Source organism: Cheilinus undulatus, linkage group 3 (genome assembly GCF_018320785.1).
Source record: "Cheilinus undulatus linkage group 3, ASM1832078v1, whole genome shotgun sequence".
In the NCBI taxonomy this organism is placed as follows: domain Eukaryota; kingdom Metazoa; phylum Chordata; class Actinopteri; order Labriformes; family Labridae; genus Cheilinus; species Cheilinus undulatus.
Window position 1 is genome coordinate 51,986,026 of NC_054867.1, and position 20,455 is coordinate 52,006,480.

The window sequence follows — 20,455 nt, forward strand, 5'->3', positions numbered from 1 at the left end:
ATGTGTGACATAGGGACTGTTTGCTGCTGGGAGCCCTCAACAGTGGTACCAGTTTTGTGTCTGGCTTCGCAATATTTTCCGTCCTGGGCTTCATGGCACAAGAGCAAGGGGTGGACATTGCTGATGTGGCAGAGTCAGGTACGAGGGTCCTGTAAGGGCGGCAGTGATGGTGGGCGCTGCTTCCTGGTTAAAAACTAAAAACAACAGTAATTACAAAGAAAAACAGCAACCGAAACCGAACAAAGCGATTAAGCAATGAATTGAATTGAATCACATAAAATGGATTCCTTTATTTTTCAAATGACGGCATCGCAATATGGAAGTTTCCGCAATCAAACACACCTTGACAAAAGCAGCATGAGAGAAAATAGTTGGCTTGTTAAAGAGCAGCAGTTTGAGGAAAGTCGGCTGAATAAATGCGAGGAGAAGACGATTTAAAAACAAGCCAGAGTTTACTCTTAGAGCTAACTAAACGGAGGTACACAGTGCATCTTGTGCCAGCTTTGCGATAGGAGTGTTGGTCCTGAGAGGCTCCTTTTGGCTTCCTTAGTGGTTACACCATTGGTGTGGGTTGAATGCATTATTGTGAAATATTGGCGCATGGTGCTATACATTGTTTCTGTTCTCTCAAAGAATGTTTTCTGGAGCTTTCATGCAAACTTGATGCTGCAATCTTTCCCATAGATCTACCTACCTACCAGTCTACCTCCTAGCATGCAAATGCTGCCTTGTTATTTAGAGGCAAGTCAGTTGAAAGTGAAAGTTAAGCATAGTGTTTAGATGGAACAACTCAAGGATTTCATTTATGCTTCTTGTTTAAATCCCTAAGATGAAGAGAGTACCGTTTACACTGAGATAAAAGATGCAAACAGAGAGCCGGAGGCTTTTTGGGGCTTGTTTGGAAAAACTTTTTTGGGATTTAACTTCTACATTTTAAGACATCTTGTTTCACAACTAGACAAACCTGAAAGTCATTGGGTTTTTCTCTGTGATTACAAGTGTAGATTTAGCATCAAATTCCACTGAGAACCTTCATCTTCTACCCCAAGATAAAGCAGTGTTGCAAAAGCATCAAGCATAGGCACTCTCCACTAAATTGAACCAGTGTTTCTGCTGCCAGCCCAGTTCTGCAGCCTACTTCAAAATACATGTTAGCCACTATTGCACAATGTAAGTATTTTTTGGGTAAGTAGGAAGATGCAAAAAAAAAGTGAATGAAGGACGTAGAGAACGCAACATTTGACTGTCCACGGCATGCAGAGGATCAGTCAACACAATGTTTGAAGAGCCTTACATGTAAGTCCAAACTCTGGCTCAGTAGTCTGCCAGTTTAGGACGCTATCAAAATGTCGAAAAGTCACAAGTCTGCCTCAGCTCTGACTGCTGGATTTTAGCGTAGCAGGCAGATGGATGCATGTTATTTGTGTTCAAGATTATGTGGACTTACTGTGCATAGATCACAGTTTGGTTTTCTCACTGCAGAATTAGCACTAAAGGCTTCTGCTGACACAACAAGTGTGCTTACAGGAAAGAAGAACAGTTCTACTTGTAAATTTCGGCTTAAAATGATTTCTACAGTCAAAGAAAGAGACTTCTCACACTCTGTGTGGATTCCACGATACTCCAAGTTTGGAAAAAAAGGTTTGGTCAAAAGAGAATCCTAGTATTTTTAAACCTGGGTCCTATTTTTTACACATTTATGGATCTAAATGATAAATTGGTACAGCTTTTTTTTTTTTTGGAATTGCTCCTCTGGTTTGCTCCAGACAGCAGCCAGGAACTGGCTATGTAAACGTTTGCATATGATGTTACATAATCCGTCCCAGTGTTTTCTTTTTAGTCCAGAAATTCCCCATTGTAGTCAGTGTAGTGCACATTCGAACATGGAAAGTTCAATAGAACCACAGAATGGGGGTAACACTTGCTTAAAAAAGGTATTTTTGTGGATGGCTACATAGGCATTTTACATTTCTGTGTGTTTTTAAAAACAACAATAATAGGAAAAAGATAATGGTGGCCCCAGCTCTCAGAACCGTTTTGCTGTTGTTACTTAATAAACATGACTACTTGCTCACTACAAGCTCCAAGAACAGGCTAAAAACCATGCTTGCACAAAACCCCTGGTCCTCATTTGATTAGTCGAGCATTTCCTAAAGAAGGGGTGTCAAACTCAAGGCCCAGGGGCCAAATCCAGCCCGTGGAACAGTTAAATCCGGCCCGCAAGATGATCTCATATTTCTGTTATAACTGGCCCATCAGTATGAGGTCTGCAGATATCCTCAAGTATAAAAATGTAAACTTATCCTTGATGATTTAAGATATCTTTGTTAAGTCATAAAATCTGAAAAAGTAAGAAGTCAGGAATATGGGAAAAGAAATAAATTTGTGTTTTAATTTCACATTTTCAATTTGGAACTCACAATTAGGACTCAAACTTAGGATTTTGACTTTTTTTCATACTTTGAGCATTTCAACTCATAATTTGGACTTCTTATATAATATTTTGAGCTGTAAGATTCATAACTCTAAATTTCAAGTCATATTTTAACCTTTTTAACCATATATTTTGTATTTTACTTCATATTTTCAACTCCAAACTTTTACTTCATAATCCCATAGTGTGACCTTTCAGACTCACAATTTAAAATTTTGAATCATATCTTGACTTTTAATTTCATGATTGGAAATATTACTTTAGACTTTGACCTTTTAAACTCATGATTTTTAATTCTTTCTAATATAGTTGCCTTTAAAACACATTATTTTTCAATTTCAATTTCATATTTTGACCCTTTGAACTTATAAATGTACTTTTCTCGGATTATGAGCCTTCAAACTTATCTTTTTTACATTTTAAATGTCAAAATCATTTATCATCAATTTTTTTTTTATATTTTATTACTGGTGAAAAGAGGTCGATGGTTTCTGGTTAAAAAGGTGACCCTGATAGGCCCTCAGGTTAGACCTGAATCCAGAATTCGGCCCCTGCTGTGATTGAGTTTGACACCTTTCTCCTAAAGGAATTGAGTCGTCATTTTAATCCAGCCTGTCCTCCATAAAGTTTATCTGCCGGTCAGATAACTGCAAACATAAGCAAGTAAGTACATTTACTATGTTTAGCCTCAGTGAAATGAGTTTGGACTCTTGTTTGCATCAGAAGCAGGATTATGAATGAGAGGTTGTTTTTGTAGATGCACAAGCTATGTGCAATCATCTTAGTATCTGAATGCCAGAAATGCATGTAATGTAAAACATTGATGACTCCATATGGATGGAAGACACTTAGATGAATAATCTGGGCCAATATCTTCAGAAACGAACACTCATCGATGTTCTTGATCGGGTGCACTCGAGGATAACATTTCTACCAACATTGCACGTTTCATAGCTGACCACTGAAGCAATCTGCTGTAGCAATTCCAAGAGTAACGGCACTTTTAAGCCACTTAGATGATAGAAATGATGAAATAGGCACAGGTTTAAATCTGTAAGATGCTGTCCTGTAACGCTCTGCTGGCTTTCCAGTCCAAAGGAAATGGAAGTTGTTACTATTTCTGAGTCAACGCGGTGTTTGGTTGGATGCCTCGTCATAATTTGCTACAAAACTGAACTTATTTACATATCTTCATACCAGCTGTGATGCTTTCTTGTATCTTGACCTCTTTTTCTCAGTTCCCAATGTAGCATCAATGTCAAATAAGACCTTTAAAACAGAGACCCTAGTTTTATTTGACATCTCAGACTCCATCTGCTGCTGTTTTGTTACGGCCATTTTGCATTTCTCATGGAAAGGATCATGCTCAGTTCAACTAGGGATGCAAAATGGCTGGAGTGATGAAATTAGTCTAAATTTCCTCTCTCTTTAAATTGGCTGATATAACACATAACTGTTTCATTGATTTAGATGTTTGGGTAACTTCACAAACACATAGACTAGCTTCATTCACCACACTTTTTATGCTTCCACTGATAAAATGTTTAACTTTTTCTTTCATGATTTCTCCTACAGAGATGCAGTTACTCTCAGAGTAATTTCCTATCATTACTTCTTCTTCGCTACTGTTAATTTAATCCTGATTGTTGTTTCCTTCAATTTAGAGCTCCCTCTTAACATGTTTTTGAAAATGTTTTGGATTTGTACCATGCATAAGAGCTAAAGTTAACATGTCTTAAATTGATTAAGTTAAAGGTAAGTAAAGATGTATTATAGAAATATTTGGAATCTTTTACTCATCAGCTTCATCCGATTACATAACATGCACACAAACATCTATTTTAGGATGTTCTATCATGCATGCACATCTGGTTCTGTACCTCCGCTGTTTGGGACCGTTTCCTCCCACAGGGATGCAGATCAGATGGAGCTTATCATGATACTAATGTTGCTTCCCCCCACCCCCTTCTCTCTCTCTCTCTCCCCCATCCCCCCTCCTCTGCAGGTCCAGGCCTGGCGTTCATTGCCTACCCCAAGGCTGTAACCATGATGCCTTTTCCTACAGTCTGGGCAATTCTCTTCTTCATTATGCTGCTGCTGCTTGGCCTCGACAGTCAGGTTAGTGGAAAGAAGAAATAACGTTGACACCAGACCCTGGCGGGGTTCTGATGAGAATAAGAGCTGTCAAATGAAATGCCAGAATGCATACAGGCAGTGAAAGCATGTGCACAGACTTCACGGGTTTTAAAGGATTGCAGTTAAAACAAAGTAAGCATTTCAATAAATTAGAGAATACCTGTTGACAACAGTATCAGCCATTTTAAAAGACATCAGCCCATCAGCAAATAATCTTGCATGAACCTGGCATGAACCGATGTCAGGAGCAGATGTTTGTCTGCTGTGTTGCATCAATTTAAAGCTGCCATCTGGCACGACTAACTCCTGATTCAGAGAGGAGGCTTTATATCAGGCAGAAGAAGTGACCTGTTGGACAAACTGATCTGTTTTAGTGGTCAAACATGACAGAAAAGGTTGTCATTATCGAAGATTTACATGAAATAAAAAAAAAATGATAAAAGCATCGGTATCAGCAGTCGGACCTGCCACAGTCAGAACTTCTGCATCGTGAACACAAAGGTTAATTGACATAAATATATAACAAAGTATTGAAAGATTAGGAATGCTTAGACCAGGGATGTCAAACTCAAACACAGCAGGGGCCGGATTCTGGATTCAGGTCTAACCTGAGGGTCTAACAGGGTTACCTTTCTCTGCGGAAACCAATGACAGCCCTCTTCTGGAGTTCTTTACTGCAAACTGATATTTATGCAAACAAGGTGTGTTTAAAAAAAAAAAAAAAAAATCAGTAAAATAGCAGATTAAAGAAATAGCCTGTACTTGCTGTCCTGGAGAAAAGAGAAAATCTCCATAGAAGCATTTATCATATATAAATGCCTCTTTTATTTTCACAAGCATGCCAGTAAAGACCTTAGAAATAAACCTTTTGTGTTTCATTATCAAGCCTTCATCAGGAAGTCAAAGCTTAAAGCCCAAAAAAGTAATTTCAAATGTTCCAATTAGTGATTTGTAGTTTTTTTCTAGTTTTTCTTTTTTTTTTTCAATGGCTTTCATTTTTGACTTCGGGAACCTCTCCTTCCTCTATTTCTGTCCAATCGTATTGCCTGAATTGGGCTTAGGGATGGGCTTTTATTCAGGCAAATCTGTGTGTTTTTTATTATACCATTCTTCAGGAAGGGAAAGTATAGAAGTATTGGGTGCCAGGCATATAAAAACATTTATTAGAGTGTTAAATACTTCAGTAGCTTATACTGTGGCCCAGACAAGTCTGGTCTCCAAGTCTGCCAATAATCCTCTGCTACAGTCTGCACGTGCGGTCATTAGCATGAGCGCTGACCCTCACGTGCCCCTGTGGGTAAAGAAAAGATATATTCAATGAAAATTTGCATTATCAACCTGGCTAAGATGAATCAGACCTCTGCATTGACCCTCAGATAGTGTAAAAGAAATTGTTACACTGAGGGTGCCAGTGACCCAGAATGGCAGCATACATGAATATGATGTAAAATAATAAACATTATTAATTTTCCAACTTCTTTTGCATTCATTTTTTAAATCAAGATCAGACCTGATCCAAAATATCAAATATTTGTCATTTTTTTGAGAATTTATCCCTTTAAATGCCATTTGAGTTGTAATGTAAAAAACACCTTTTTTAATTACTACGTGCAAATTGGATTTTTTTTAAGGGGATTATCACAGCCTTGAATTTTCAAATATAAAGCAACAGCTTACACAGCTCAGTGTGTAAGTGGCAGAAAATAAACACCATATATAAACATTCATTAAAAAATACCATTAATTCTAAAAAAAAAAAAAAAAAAAAAAAAAAAAATCCACTTTTTTGCATGATTCCTTTAAATCAAGATCAGACCTGGTCATAAATTTAAAATAGAGGTTTTTTTTTTTTTTTTTTAAAGAAATGAAACCCTTTCTTTGCAAGTTTAAGTGCAAAAGCCCTGATATGTGTACTGTAAAAAACACAAACATGAAATATCTTTTATATACAGCATGCAAATAAAAAATCCCTGTAAGGGATTATAGCAGCCTTGAAAATGTTAATAATGAACAACAACTTTTATTTCTATGTATTATTTATCATTAATTGTAAGATTTTAACAAATTGCTACACTCAGGGTGTTGGTGGACGTATATATATTAATAGGAATACAACTGTTAGAAATTTTAAATAAAATATCCACTTCTTGCATTAATTTTCACTCAAGATTAGATCTGATCATAACAATCAAATATTGGTAAATCTATGGAAATTTAACCCTTTTAATGCCAATCATACTGCAAAAAAAATCCTGACTAATTGTAATTTTAAAAAGAAATATATGCATGTTTTTCATACGCTACATGCAAATTGGCTTTTCGCAAGGGTGATATCACTGCCTAGACTATGTTAATGATGAGCTACAACTTTAATTTTTATTCATTGTTTTTTTATTATTTTATTTTTGGGCATTTTTTGTGCCTTTATTGGATAGAGGAGGACAGTGGATAGAGTCGGAAACAGGGTCAAGAGTGGGGGAGAGACATGTGGTGAAGGGCCTCAGGCCGGTTTTGAACCCGGGCCACCCGTGTACATGGGGAGCGCCTTTAACCACTAGGCCACCTGCTCCCGTTTTTTGTTGTTGTTGTTGTTGTTGTTGTTGTTGTTGTTGTTGTTGTTGTTGTTGTTGTTTTGTTTTTTTGTTTGTTTTTTTTGTTTGTTTTAAGAAATAAAAAAAAAAAAAAAAAAGTTACAACAGTGCCCCTACAGGGGAAAAAAATCCTTTTCCCCTCATGCCATATATTGAAAATGGCAACCATTTGATGCATTTTTTTCCTGGTTGTAATTAGGTGACAACCAGGAAAAACTGCAAATTTGAAGCAATGCCTCCAGAATGAAAGCCTTATATCATAAAATGCAGTTTGTTTGTTTTTTATTCAGATTGTTGGAGGATCAAAAGTTGTGGTTTTAATGGGTTTTGACATTTTTGGTCACCAACAGCCTGAGTGGATACAAAAAGTCTACTGAGCTTATTCTTGACCTGTTTACAAGTTCTCACATTAAATTTAAAAATTCTGTTGAAATTAAATGTACCCTCAAAATGTGCATTGCTTGCATTAACCCTCCAGACCCAACTGGATTGCAAACGAGGCTCAGCCTCCATAGTCATCTGAAGCTTCCTTTTTTGCAAATGTACAGAGGACTACTAGCATTTACATCAACTCTAGGACATTTTTAATCCAGGCAGAAAGTGCAGTATTTATTCAGAGCTTAAAAACTAAAACTTTAATTGCTTAATCCATGACAATATGACTTTTAAATATGTTTTTACGATGCAAATTTTAGCAGTTTTGCCAATCAGGGCCAGCAACACCCTCAGAGGTATAAAAGCAGATATGACATCATAGGCTTTGCTCCCACTGATGAAATTTAAAGGGTTGTAGCCAACAGATGTAAGCTTTAACTTTACTTTCTAGTAACCCTGCTGTGTTTCTCTCCCCAGTTTGTGGAGGTGGAAGGGCAGATCACATCACTGGTGGATCTGTATCCGTCCTTCCTAAGGAAGGGTTACCGCAGAGAGGTCTTCATCGCTATCATCTGCTGCATCAGCTACCTGCTTGGACTCACCATGGTTACCAAGGTAACAGCAGCATCACTAAATCTGAAATTAGAGAGGACTAGAACCAGCTGACCTGGTTTCAGGCTCTGGCTCCGAGTTCAGTGCAGTGGGAACAACAGCAGTGTTCAGACCGCTATTAGTGTTGCTCCCTGGGGAGAAGACGGGAGGATATTTATACAATCAAGTCATGAGAACTTCCTCTCCCTCCTCTGGTATTAATAGATACTCTAGACCTGACTTAGCTTTTCCAAATCATCCTCTTCCTCCTCTTCTGCTGCTATTCCTGTCTCTTGTCTGTTTTCCTTCATCTCTCATCAGTTTTACTCCTCTCCTTCATCTCCTTTTATTTGTCTCCTCTCTTTCTTCATCTTCTCTCTCTGTCCAAGTGTTGCTGTTTCCTACATCACCATAAAATCTCAAAAATTCAGCTGCTAACAATTTGTACTCTCTTGATTTATACAAACAAGCAACTTTAAGAATCAAACCACATGTCCTATGTAAAGAGGCGATAAGGCTAAAGGCTAACCATCTGCCATCACCTTGACTCAGGGCGTTGTGTGGGCCAGTCCAGTTCTTCCATACTGAACTCCAACTGTGTCTTTATAGTCCTTGCTTTGTGTGCTGGGGCACAGTCATGTTGGAATACAAAAGGTCATATAGTTGGAAGCATAGCAATGTCCAAGATGTCTTGGTATGATGAAGCATTAAGACTGGCCTTCACTGGAGATAAGGGGCTTAGCCCAAACCCTGACAAACATACTACTACTACAAACATACATACTATTATCCCTTCTCCACCAAACGTCACACTTGGAGCAATGCAGTCAGGAAGGCAGGTACTCCACAGAAGACATTTCCGCTGCTCCACAGTCCAATGCTTGGCATTGGATTTTGTGCTGCAAGGCTTGCAAGCAGCTCATCCATGGAAACCCATTCATGAAGCTCCTGCAACACGGCTTATGTGAACGCCAGTGCATGTTTAGAGCTCTTTTCTGAGTAGCTGTTGTTCCTAAACTCTTCCTCTACTAATAATATCACTCACAGCTAGGGGTGGGAATCACTAGTGGCCCCCCAATACGATATTACCGCGATACTAGGGTCAGGATTCAATATTATTGCAATTTTAAACATTTTGCAATACAGTGAGTATTGCGATACAATATATTGCAATCTATACCATTTTTCAACTGTTTAACTGATTTAGCATTAGTCTTGCCCTCATGTTTGTCGTATTTCTGCCGTATTTTATTTTCATGCAGCACTTCTTGCAAACCTCGTGTGTCATGTCAATCTTATTTGTGCCAAGCTAGCATTCCTAATGTCCTTTCCATGGTGCTGCCATTTTTGTTGTACTTTCTCCTGTTCTATGACTGTTACCTCTGCCAACCTCACTGGACAAAAAAATTGTTTTACTTTCCATTATCATAGATTTCAGTTCATATTAATTAATTTGAAAAAATTGATACTTGGTGGATGAGACGATACAATAAATCACCAGACAAAATATCACGATACTATACTGTATTGATTTTTTTCTCCCACCCTTACTTACAGCTGACTGTGGAATATCCAGCAGGGATGAAATTCCACAAACCTTTTGACAAAAGTAGCATCCATCACAGAACCATGCTTGAAGTCACTGAGCTCTGCAGAACGACTTTATAACAGTTATATACTCCTGTGGACACAGGTCTGATTAAAACACCTGAATTCAATAATTAACAAGTGTGGCCAAATACTTTTGTCCATATAGGGTATATCTGCCTGCTGTCAAACATAGAATTTTGACAGTCTAGCATCACTTTCCAAATGTTATTTTAAATAAAGCTTCCTTTTCTTCTTACTCTAAATAAGAATATCTAGAGGTTCAGTTGGTTGTTGGCAGTGATTTGCTCTAAATTTCCCCGTCTGATCACCGATCACCACTTCTTACCCCCTACCCCCACTGACCCTCCTTCCTGTTCTCACACAGCCTTCAACCTTCTCACCGTCTTTCTATTTTCTGCCCTGCCTGCCTTCTTCACCCTCTGTCGTTCCCATGGCAACATCTTTTTATGGCAGTAGTGGCCTGGTTCGAGTTTAGGATTCCCATGATTGTTAAAACAGTTTTTACACTGGACGCACACGTGAGCATTGCCACGTGTGAACGTGTCAGCTGCTCATGCCTGCATATTTTCAGCCTTAGAATAAACTTCCTAGGTCTCTTTATAAACATGACGATCGAAATATCTGCTAAATAATCACCACAATACTTTCATAGTTAAAGGAGAAGTCCCTGTAGGAAAACTACCTTTCTCTGCTTTAAGGTTTGAGTCTAGAGACTCAGTGTCTTAAATGTAATTGGATTAGCTGATTTGTTTTTTATCTGTTTGTCTCTGCAGGGTGGCATGTATGTTTTCCAGCTGTTTGACTACTATGCAGCGAGCGGTGTGTGCCTTCTGTGGGTGGCATTCTTTGAATGTATAGCTGTTGCCTGGGTTTATGGTGAGTATCATCCTTCTAGAAAAGACAAACATTGCAAAGCTTTAAGATTAACCACAAGTGCTTTCTGTTACTTTTCATGTACAAAACTAATAAGTTGTGTTCCTGTCTTCCAGGCGTTGATAATTTCTATGATGCTCTTGAGGACATGATGGGCTACAGACCAAATCCTTGGATGAAATGGAGCTGGACTGTTATCACTCCTTTACTGTGCATGGTGAGGCACCATTTTAGTGTAACAAGGCTTCAGCATAATCACCAGTGTGACTTCTTCTTCCTCTTTTTATTTAAACACTTCTGCTTCTAAGCTTGAACGCATGCCATCATGGCCTGTGGTTTGCCTTTTCTTCATGCTAAATAGACATGCCACCATTTTCATTATTAAACATTTTTGTCTCTGCAGCAGGCAAATGCAAATGGTGCACTGCCTAAAAAAGTATTAACTTGCTTAGATGTTTTAGTTGAGTCAGCTTTAACTGCAATCACAGCACTGAGTCTGTGTGGATGGGACTCAGTCAGGATCAAACATCTGAACGCTGCTATTTTATGCCATTCTTCTTCGCTAAACTGCTCAAGCTCTGTCAGGTTGCATAAGGACCAGGCGTAATAAGCCCTTTTCAAGTCCAGCCACATATTCTCTATTGGATTGAGTTCTTGGCTTTGACTCAACAACCCCAGAACAGTCACCTTGTTGTCTTTCAAACATTTCTGTGCAGCTTTCTCTGTAGGCTTCGGCTCATTGTCTTGCTGGAAATAAATCTGCTCCCAAGCTGTAGTATTCTTGCAGACTGAATAAGATTGTCCTCCAGGATGTTCCTATATTTTACTGCTTTGAGAAGCATCCTCACAGAATGATGCTGCCACCACCGTGCTCCACAGTGGGGGTTGGCGTGCTTGGCTTCTTGTCTGATAGCCAAAAAGCACCATTTTGGCCTCATCAGACCAAAGAACTTTCTTCCTCTTGAACATGGAGTCTCCCACATACCTTTTGGTGAACCCTAGTCCAGATTGAATCTAAGTTTTCTTCAGCAGTGTTTTTCTCTTTGCCACTCTCCCATAAAGCTTTGACTGGTGAAGAACCCAGCCAACAGATGTTGTCTGCAGAGTCTCTCCCATCTCAGCTGCTGAAGCTTGGAACTCCTTCAGAGTTAGGTGTCTTGGTGGCCTCTCTCACTAGTCTCCTTCTTGGACGCTCACACAGTTTGTGAGGATGGCCTGATCTAGGCAGATTTACACGTGATGGATTTCACTGAACTCTGAGCCTCGGAAATACATTTTCTCTGAGTTGCCTGGAGTGTGCTTTTGCCTTCATGGTTTAATGGTAGCCAGGATTACTGATTAACCAGTGACTGGACCTTCCAGACACAGGTGTCTTTATACTTCAGTCACTGAGACACATTTCAAATTGTGAGACTGCTAGCACCAATTGGCTGGACCTCTGTTGAATTAGGACAGCCACTTTAAAGGGGTGAACATTTATGCAGCCACTTATTTTACATTACATATTTTTATTCAATTGACATTACTGTGTAGAAATCTGTTTTCGCTTTGACATTAAAGATCAATTTTTGTCATAAAGGCCGAATCATATTAACCATTATCCAAGGTGGGAAATACTTTAAAGGCACTGTATACGGTTAAAAAAGTGTAACAGCTAGAAAGTCTCATTCTGAATGGACATCTTTGATTTAACATGTCTTCCTTTGTCTCTGCAGGGCTGCTTTATCTTCTCCTTGGTCAAATACAAGCCATTGACGTACAACAAGATCTACGAGTATCCTGACTGGGCCATTGGAATAGGTTGGACTCTGGCCTTGGCCTCCATGATCTGCATCCCCATGGTGGTCGTCATCAAGATCATCCGATCTGATGGGCCGCTCATTGAGGTGAAGAGCCAAGTCTGCATCCAGCACTTAAATCGTCTAGCTTGATGATCCCCACTAAGATATTAATTTTTCTTGCAGAGGATTAAGGCGGTGGCAGCCCCGGTTCGCGGCGGAGCCAGCTCCCGTCCCGCAGACCATCGTGGCCTCAAGGAGCTCTCCTGCCCCTTGGACCCCAACGGGAACAAGGGCCTGCTGATGAAGGCCCCCACCCACACCATCGTAGAAACCATGATGTAAAGGAGTGAGGCGGAGGCTCTCCATGAGATCGCTCTCCTCTCCTCTCCTGTCCTCTGAAATGCTTCTAAAGCTAGCTAGCTTTCTGTCTCTCTGTCTGTCTGGTGGACTGAAAAGGGTTTTAAGGAAAAAAATGTTCCCATTCAAATCTTTTAGGAATACTTTGGAAGTTGTTTGCTCTTGGTGGTTTTCTTCAAAGGGCCGCATTACATTTAAAATCTATTTCTGATTTACTCCCAGGCTGTTTGCTTTTCCCTTTTTTGAGACACAACGGGAAAAGCATTCCTCCATAAATCACTGACACTTGTTTATTTTGGCTGTTCTTGGAACATGTTCGCTCTTTGGAGAGGGTGTACAGATCTGAGGGTACTTGCCATAGGGGTCAACTTGGCTTAATCTGTTCCACTTTGCTCAGCTGATGCTTTCAAAGAAACAAGTGAAAGCATTATTTTATCCTTGTCAAAATTAAGGAACTTCAGACCAGCAGTAGAGCAAATATTTTATAAATGTCACATGCTAGCTTGACTGCAGAATCATCACTCAAAAGTGAAGTTAATGTATCTTGCACATTTCATTTGACAAGCATAGACTTATTGTGCTTTGCAAATAAAAGTAGGCGGCATGCATGTTAAAAACTTAGTGCATATCTGACTAGATGGGGCAAAATTCGAGAACATTTGCACCCCAAGATATTTCACCAATCAAAAGACAAACTAGTAAGTACATTTGCATCATCTTAGAAAAGGTTAAGCCATTGTCTGAATCCAAACTAAATTGGACTTTTAAAATGCATAGCAACATGTAAGTCCAGCTGAAATTGCACCAAAATGAATTTCTCAAAGCTGGACTAAGACATCCTGATATTGTACTAGGAGATCAATATTTTCCTGCAGATATACACCTGCAGACCCAAACTGGACTTTGTATTCTGGGTGTTCCCCATAGCCTCTGCACCAGGCAAAAATGCCAACTATTGCAAAAGTGGTATTGTGGTCTGCCTTTGCTTATCACAAGATAGGCACATGACAAGCATTGGAATTGTACTGAAATTAAAGCACAGGCCATGCAAGTAATTCACAGAGCTGTTACATTTTCCATATTTTCACCATTTCATATAGAACCAGTGAGGTGCTTGCACAATCAACTAGAAAATGGTTGAGTTTTAAGCTTAAAGGGAGCATGACATCCCCTACTAGAACATGCATTTTTCACCAATGCATGTGTACTTGAATAAGGACAGGAGTCCAAATACATTTTATTGAATAGAATTGGTTTTAAAGATTTTGAAAAACGACATCATGATTTAGATTTTAAAAGTTATTGGCCAGGCTTCATCTGGTCCGTCCACAAGGACAAGGTTACAAATTCCAAAACGTTTGTTTTATGGCCTAAATGTAAAGGAATGTTTTAGGACCCAGCTTCATGTAGACTTTCTTATTTTCTATGAATACCCAAAGAAGAAAGTGACTAAAGTTTTCTGTTGACTCTTCTGGTTAACTCGGAAACTTGCTTTGCTTCTGGTCTGACTCCCACCAAGCCCCTAATGGAACATTAACTGGAAGAATTAGAACAAGCTTCTTGTCAAGACTAGAAACTACCCAATGCTTACTGGAAAGTTTCTAGAGCATATGAGAAAGTTTCTGGTATGCATGAGTTAGTTTTGTGTGCAAGCACCATGTAGTTTCTAGTTGTCATGAGAAACTTTTAAGGGTGCAAAAGAAAGTGTTTTCTAATTATTGATCCCTTAAGTGCTCTGCAAAACTCACCTTTAGACATGTAAAGCAGCATGTCATCAGCAAAAACCATCCTGAAATTCATTTTATTGTTTTTCAACTGCACTTGACTATATTCTCAGTGAGCAAACTTGAACAGATTTGCCATTTTCTTTTTCTCAAATGCAACTTTTAATTGTCCGAAACCCTGGTTAGTTACAACAGGTTGATTTTAACAGCCCAACCAACCAAACTAGACGAATCACCCAAAGTAAGTCCCTACTCCTTCGCCGCTGCCTTCTCCCTTTTAATCACTGAACAGCCAGGATGGTAAAACAAGTGAAAAGCATCCATTATCTGACACAGCCATGATAACCTACCCCCCTTACCAAACCAGAATCCTGGTTCTTAAACGCACCTTAGCTTGAGTATCCCCATCGTCCGTAGTCGTGAGCTACGGGTCAAAGAGAAAACGAGCACTGAGACTGTGTCAGGGGAAACGGGCTCCTGCACAAAGAACGAGGTATCTGAAAGGATTTGAATTGTGGAGGTTGAACCCTTGAGTGTTGTCTGTGGCGTACTGTACAGTAGTAGCTAATCAGTCTATCTATATCTATCTATCTTTCTCTGTCCTAGACCAGTTTACAGTACATTAGTGACTGCACTAGGCACTCTTGGCTTACATTTTTGGATTGGATTTGTTTTATTTTCTACAGAGGAAGTTACATTATTACTAGTTTTTCCTCTGTCGATGTTTAGATTTTTTTTTTATTAAGACTATAATGTTATTGGTATTCACTATTGGTGATAATTGCTGTAGTTTTACATAGAAGAAGGAACACTTCTTTCATCTGGTGAAAATACTAAGCTATTATACAAATCATACATTTACAGTGGCAGCCATTGTAGTAAGAGACCTTTCACGCATTTGTCCTGCCAATTATTCTGTCTTTAGGCAAACAAGCAATGCAACAGAGTTTTCTCAAATACTTTCTCTTGTGGGGATGTGGGTCAAAGTTCAACAGGCAGTTCAATGTACAGTCAAAAATGGGAATTCTACAATGGCTCCATGTGTAAGTTTGTAGGTATTTGGGGGTTTATAGCTTTCTCTCTTTTGTAAATACCAGGGGACAGTATTTAATTTGGTTAAACTCAGCCTGGCACGGTGCTGTCAATGGTTAAACTACATCTCGATGACTCACTGACTCAAAGACACCAATGGTTGGGTCGCACTCCCAACGAATCAGTCGATGTAGACCGTCCACTCGTCTGAGAGTCAAGCTGCTCTCCAGTCACTGTGAAATGTGGCAGCTGGCTGCAGACGGGCCAGAGCCAATGAATGACTGAGTTTGGAAATGCAACAGACACCATGTTACCTTGGAAACAGAGCTAAAGAGATTCATTTCAACAAAGGAACCCCAGCCAAGTAGAGTTGTAGCGCTTAATCAATCACAAAGAATGCAGCATCATATTTTGTGATAATCATTTGACCAAAATGTGGATATTTTCAAGCAAAACGTCAAACTTCTGCTGGATCCTGCATATCAAGTCTGACAAATTTGCTCCAGTTTTTAGATTTTGAATTGTTGGTTTGAACATCATATCTCAACAGCATGCAAACGACAGATATTGCTTCATATCACTGTCAAAATTGCAACCCATAGTTCTCTTACCGGTTAAATTACAGTCTCCCCTTAAAGTATGACATCTACTGCTGTTTTTTCCAAAGATGGAGAAATAGAAGCATGGTGCTTTGTTCAACTGCATTCTCCAAGGCCAAGTTTTTTCTGCTGCCACCAGTGAATCTCAGTGAAAGAAGTTAAAATTAGAACCTGGAAAATCAGCTATAGGCATCCATGCTCATTTGGCCTTTGCGGGACATCGAGTCCAGTCTTGAGCCCTAAAGACCCCCAAGCCTGGTCATGTTTATCAAGTTCAAACTTTTTATTTTGTATATCATCACTGGCAACATGATTTGGAATCCAGTTCACTCTGTGCTAAAATTTTGCACAAGCACAGTGGGGGCCAATATGTAAAACCGCGACACTGCAGCTTGCACCACTGTTCATACGTAAAGCAAACCACTGTCCTATTTTGACATGTGTTGGTACCATCTTAACTGCCACTGCGAGTGCTGACGTTCAGGCCAGGTATGTTTAATTCACCAATCAGCTGGTCTTGGCACCATAGAGACCTACCTGTGTTTTCCTTACACGCCATACAATCCAAAAGAAAATAAAAATAGCTTCCCTATTTCTGTTTACAACCAGCTCATATTTGCAAGATAAAAAGAAATGATGAGAAAAGAAAGACCTGACGCTAACGCCATAAAACAGGAAGTAGGAGAGAAAGACGAATGCATTAGAGATTGATTGGTGTGAGCATCCCTTTTTGGTCAGTCAGAAAACAGCAACAAAAATAATTCTTCTAAGTCTCTGCTGTTTTCTGACCCCCTTCTGATGCTAGAAAAGGAAAGTAAGAACCAGGTGTCGGAGTAAAAATGGGACATTACATCTTGCTGCATGGCATCCGAACACGCCAATGGGAAACAATAATTTTGCCACCAATGCTTGTTTGCATTGCCAAGTTTCTCCTGACTTTATTTCTACAAGAGCTCTTGAATTTGTTGGCATCAAAAGGTTGCTTTTAAAGAAAAGCCTTGTCCAAACTCTATCAGTCATTGGTCCTCTGAGAAAACCCTCGTATGATACTTAAACAAGACATGTATCAACTCTGGCTGACTTTTTTAAATGAAACAAGACAACCAAACTCCATTTCCTTCTCCATGACTAAAGAGGGCCATAATACTGACCATGTGAACCATCGACAACAGAGCAAAGCAGACTATCTGAGAAGTACAATTACAGCTGTTAACTTCATTTTAATATGTCTGTGTAACAAGGGGTATCCCACGTGTATGTGTCACCAGCGACCATCCACTCAGGACCTTCTCTGTAGTGCTTTTTATCTACTGTAAAGCTGCATAAACCCAGCGTCCAAAAAATCAGACTCATAACTGTGGGTGACAAAGAGCTGACGTTAAACGGTAGCAATCAAAACTGATGTTTCTGCGCAGCTCGAAAAGCCACTAGATTGGTTCTTTGTCACGCTGAATGGAAAATCACACACCTTAACTGCCTAAGTTACCCACAATCGGAGGCAAAAACGTAGAGAGAGTGAGTCAAAGTGAGTTTTTATTGCACCTTATTTGTATAATTTGGACTTCATATCAAATCACGAGGCCAAAAATCAACAAAATAACACTGCCATCTTTTATTCAGGGTCCTCATTGGCCTCAATGGTGAAAAAATCTGAATGTTGTTTCAACTTTTTAGCTTTTGGTGCTTCTGTTCTCCCAAAAGCAGACATATTAAAATAGATCAAACCTCAATAAACATCAACCCACATCAAGTACACAACAATACAGACACATTTCAGGAATTTGACTAACAGCATCACATCAGTAGTAATTGTGAGACCAGGGCCTCATTTTGTGTGACGTGTAAGCTTTTTGTCTGTTTCTTTTCGTAGAACAATCTAGTTCATATCATTAAAAGGGATTTGTGAAACCAAATCCACAGCAGACATCTATTTTCATACAGTAACAAACTTTTCCTATATAAGTCGTCTTTGTACAGTTACGCTCCCATTGCAGACCTCCCATTTTAATACAAAGCTTGGTTTTAATCGTAAACTTTTGTACAGAGTCTGGTTCTCGGGTTTCCAGAATGATCTTTGCTCTGAGGTTTGAGAATGCATGAAAGCTAAAAGATGTGTCTTTACCCTCATTGATGGAAGAATGACAATAGACCATACTCCCATGGAAGCTCCTGTTGAGCGTCTTTATCTATGTTTGCTTTGGATCCAGAACCTTCTAAGGGGCGTTCATGTCCTATTTTGATTTGTTAGAAAAATAAACTTGGAGGTTGACTGGATGATCATTCTGCCACTGGCCAATCAGAGCCAAAAAACATATGATATAGTCGGTGTCCACCACCCTCAGGACTGCGGTGAACGAGTTTGACCAGTTGGTGAATGAACCAAACCATTGCTGAAGTCAGTCAGGAGAGGAGGAGAACATCTTTTCCACCCCCCCCACACACACACACACACAAAAAAAAATCATCCAGTGGGGTTCTTTGCTCTTCTTTTACTAAAGAAATGCTCAGATCAAACTGCTGCTGTAGCTGCATCCATGATGATCCCTTCACAGGTGGGGATTGTTTGCAAGCTTGCAGTCATTTCAACCAAACCACACCTGTAGCAACTGCTGCTTTCTCCTTGAATGATGTAGCCAGGACAAGTGGATCAGCTGAAACCCTTGCAAGATGGATCTGCCTGATGAAAGATTTGGAATTGGGCCAATCCATCAGCTTTGCAATTCTAGTTTGATATATAAACATCAAGATTCTGGCAACTTTATTCCATTGCTTCCTGTGACAATTGGAATGACATTGGAATCTCAAAATTCAAAGAGGGATTGGACCAGAGCTACCTGAGCTAATCAAGCTACAATATGGCACAAAGGTCAGCAATCTCATAATAGAGGCTGCAATGAGCTTTGACTTCAAGATTCGTTCACCGTTCACCTTTAAGTCCAAGTGTGGGTTTGCACCAAACTTGAGGAAAATCCATCAGTGCATTCTTGAAGTATTGTGTGCACAAAATTTTGAGCTCATGGTGACCTTAGACATCCCTCAAATGAAAGAAAAAGTGCTCTTGAGGTATCACATTCAGAAGCAGGGGATGAATATGAGGTGTAGTGACCTCCACATTTTGACTGGTTCATCCTGGAGTCGGAGTGAATAGTTGGGCAAAGTTTGTAGAAAGTGTAGAAAGTTCTTTAGATATGTCTCAGGGACATGTCTGCTGTGGGAATATGGTCTGTTTTGTAAAACAAATGAAAACCTGCCATCTGATTTGTTCATGCCGGTTTTCTAATTTGTTGCATCAATGAAATTTGAAGTTTTTCCTCTGGAAATTCTAGAATAATGACTATCGCATGGTCCTAAACCAAAAACTGGAAACTGCAATGTCTGAAATTAGAAATATGATTGCAAAAAGTGAACACAAAATATTTTGTTCAGCCGTATCAATGATGTTTTCAACCCTTGGACTGAATGCAATCTTTCCCTCGTGCAAAGATCCTTCTTTAGTTGGGGAAACATGGACCAGAAATAACTAATGCAGTCATTTATCAGATTATTCTGCCTCTTTGTGTGTATTCCCACCGTGTACCAGTCCTTCTGCCTTCTTACACTCCCCATCAGTTAGCCTACGTAACCCCTCCGTCACCCTAAGCTAACCCTTTTTTCTCAGAGATGATGAATTTGCAAGAGAATTGAAGCATTACCCATGCACAAGTTTTTACCGCCGAATGTTGAAATGTGAAAGCCACTCCCGGGGTGGATGTAAAAGTCTCTGAAGATTTACCTTTTTAGGGTGAAAAAAAGAGATGATTTCTTTTTATTTTCATGATCTTGTTTTATTGAATTCAGCAGTTTTCTTGTCTTATTTTGTTTTTGATTGTCTGTCACATTGCCTTTTGTATTCCAAATATTTGAACCTCTGTCATTGGAGTAACATGTACAACTATCAATCAAAAAGCAAACAAAAAAAAGCTACAATTTGTTACGTGCAATACTTTGTAGGATACTTTTATTTTTCATGCTGAGGTAATTTTTGAAGGATGACGATAGCCTGTGAATTCTTGAAGAAGAAAATTTGAATCTTCAGGGTCCAGTTCGATTAAAAGCTGCCACAAAATGCTCCGCAGTGTGGGACGAAACCAAACTAGACCACTATTCCATCAAAGATCGTGTGGTTTGAAATGCACTGAGAATAAAATGATTTGTAAACTTTGTCACATTAAACTAAATTGCTTTTGAAGTGAAGTTTTTTTGATTTTTGTGACAGACTTTGTGGAGGGGGATGAAACACAGTAACACTGCCAATAAGCCCACCATCTTTCTACCTGCTGATGCTGATCTCAGTACTGCTGTTGTGCTAAAA

The 20,455-nt window shown here is 39.3% G+C and overlaps 1 protein-coding gene across 1 annotated transcript in view; it reads left to right on the plus strand.

Moving 5' to 3' along the window:
• Positions 1-20,332, plus strand: part of LOC121504004 (sodium- and chloride-dependent taurine transporter-like) — a 63,559-nt gene extending 43,227 nt beyond the window's left edge. Inside the window, exons 9-15 of the mRNA XM_041778632.1 lie at positions 14-138; positions 4,440-4,552; positions 8,014-8,151; positions 10,512-10,614; positions 10,728-10,828; positions 12,327-12,497; positions 12,576-20,332. Of these exons, the coding sequence (XP_041634566.1) occupies positions 14-138; positions 4,440-4,552; positions 8,014-8,151; positions 10,512-10,614; positions 10,728-10,828; positions 12,327-12,497; positions 12,576-12,734 (910 nt within the window). The 3' untranslated portion in view covers positions 12,735-20,332. The remainder of the gene's footprint in view (positions 1-13; positions 139-4,439; positions 4,553-8,013; positions 8,152-10,511; positions 10,615-10,727; positions 10,829-12,326; positions 12,498-12,575) is intronic.
• Positions 20,333-20,455: the final 123 nt, after the last annotated feature.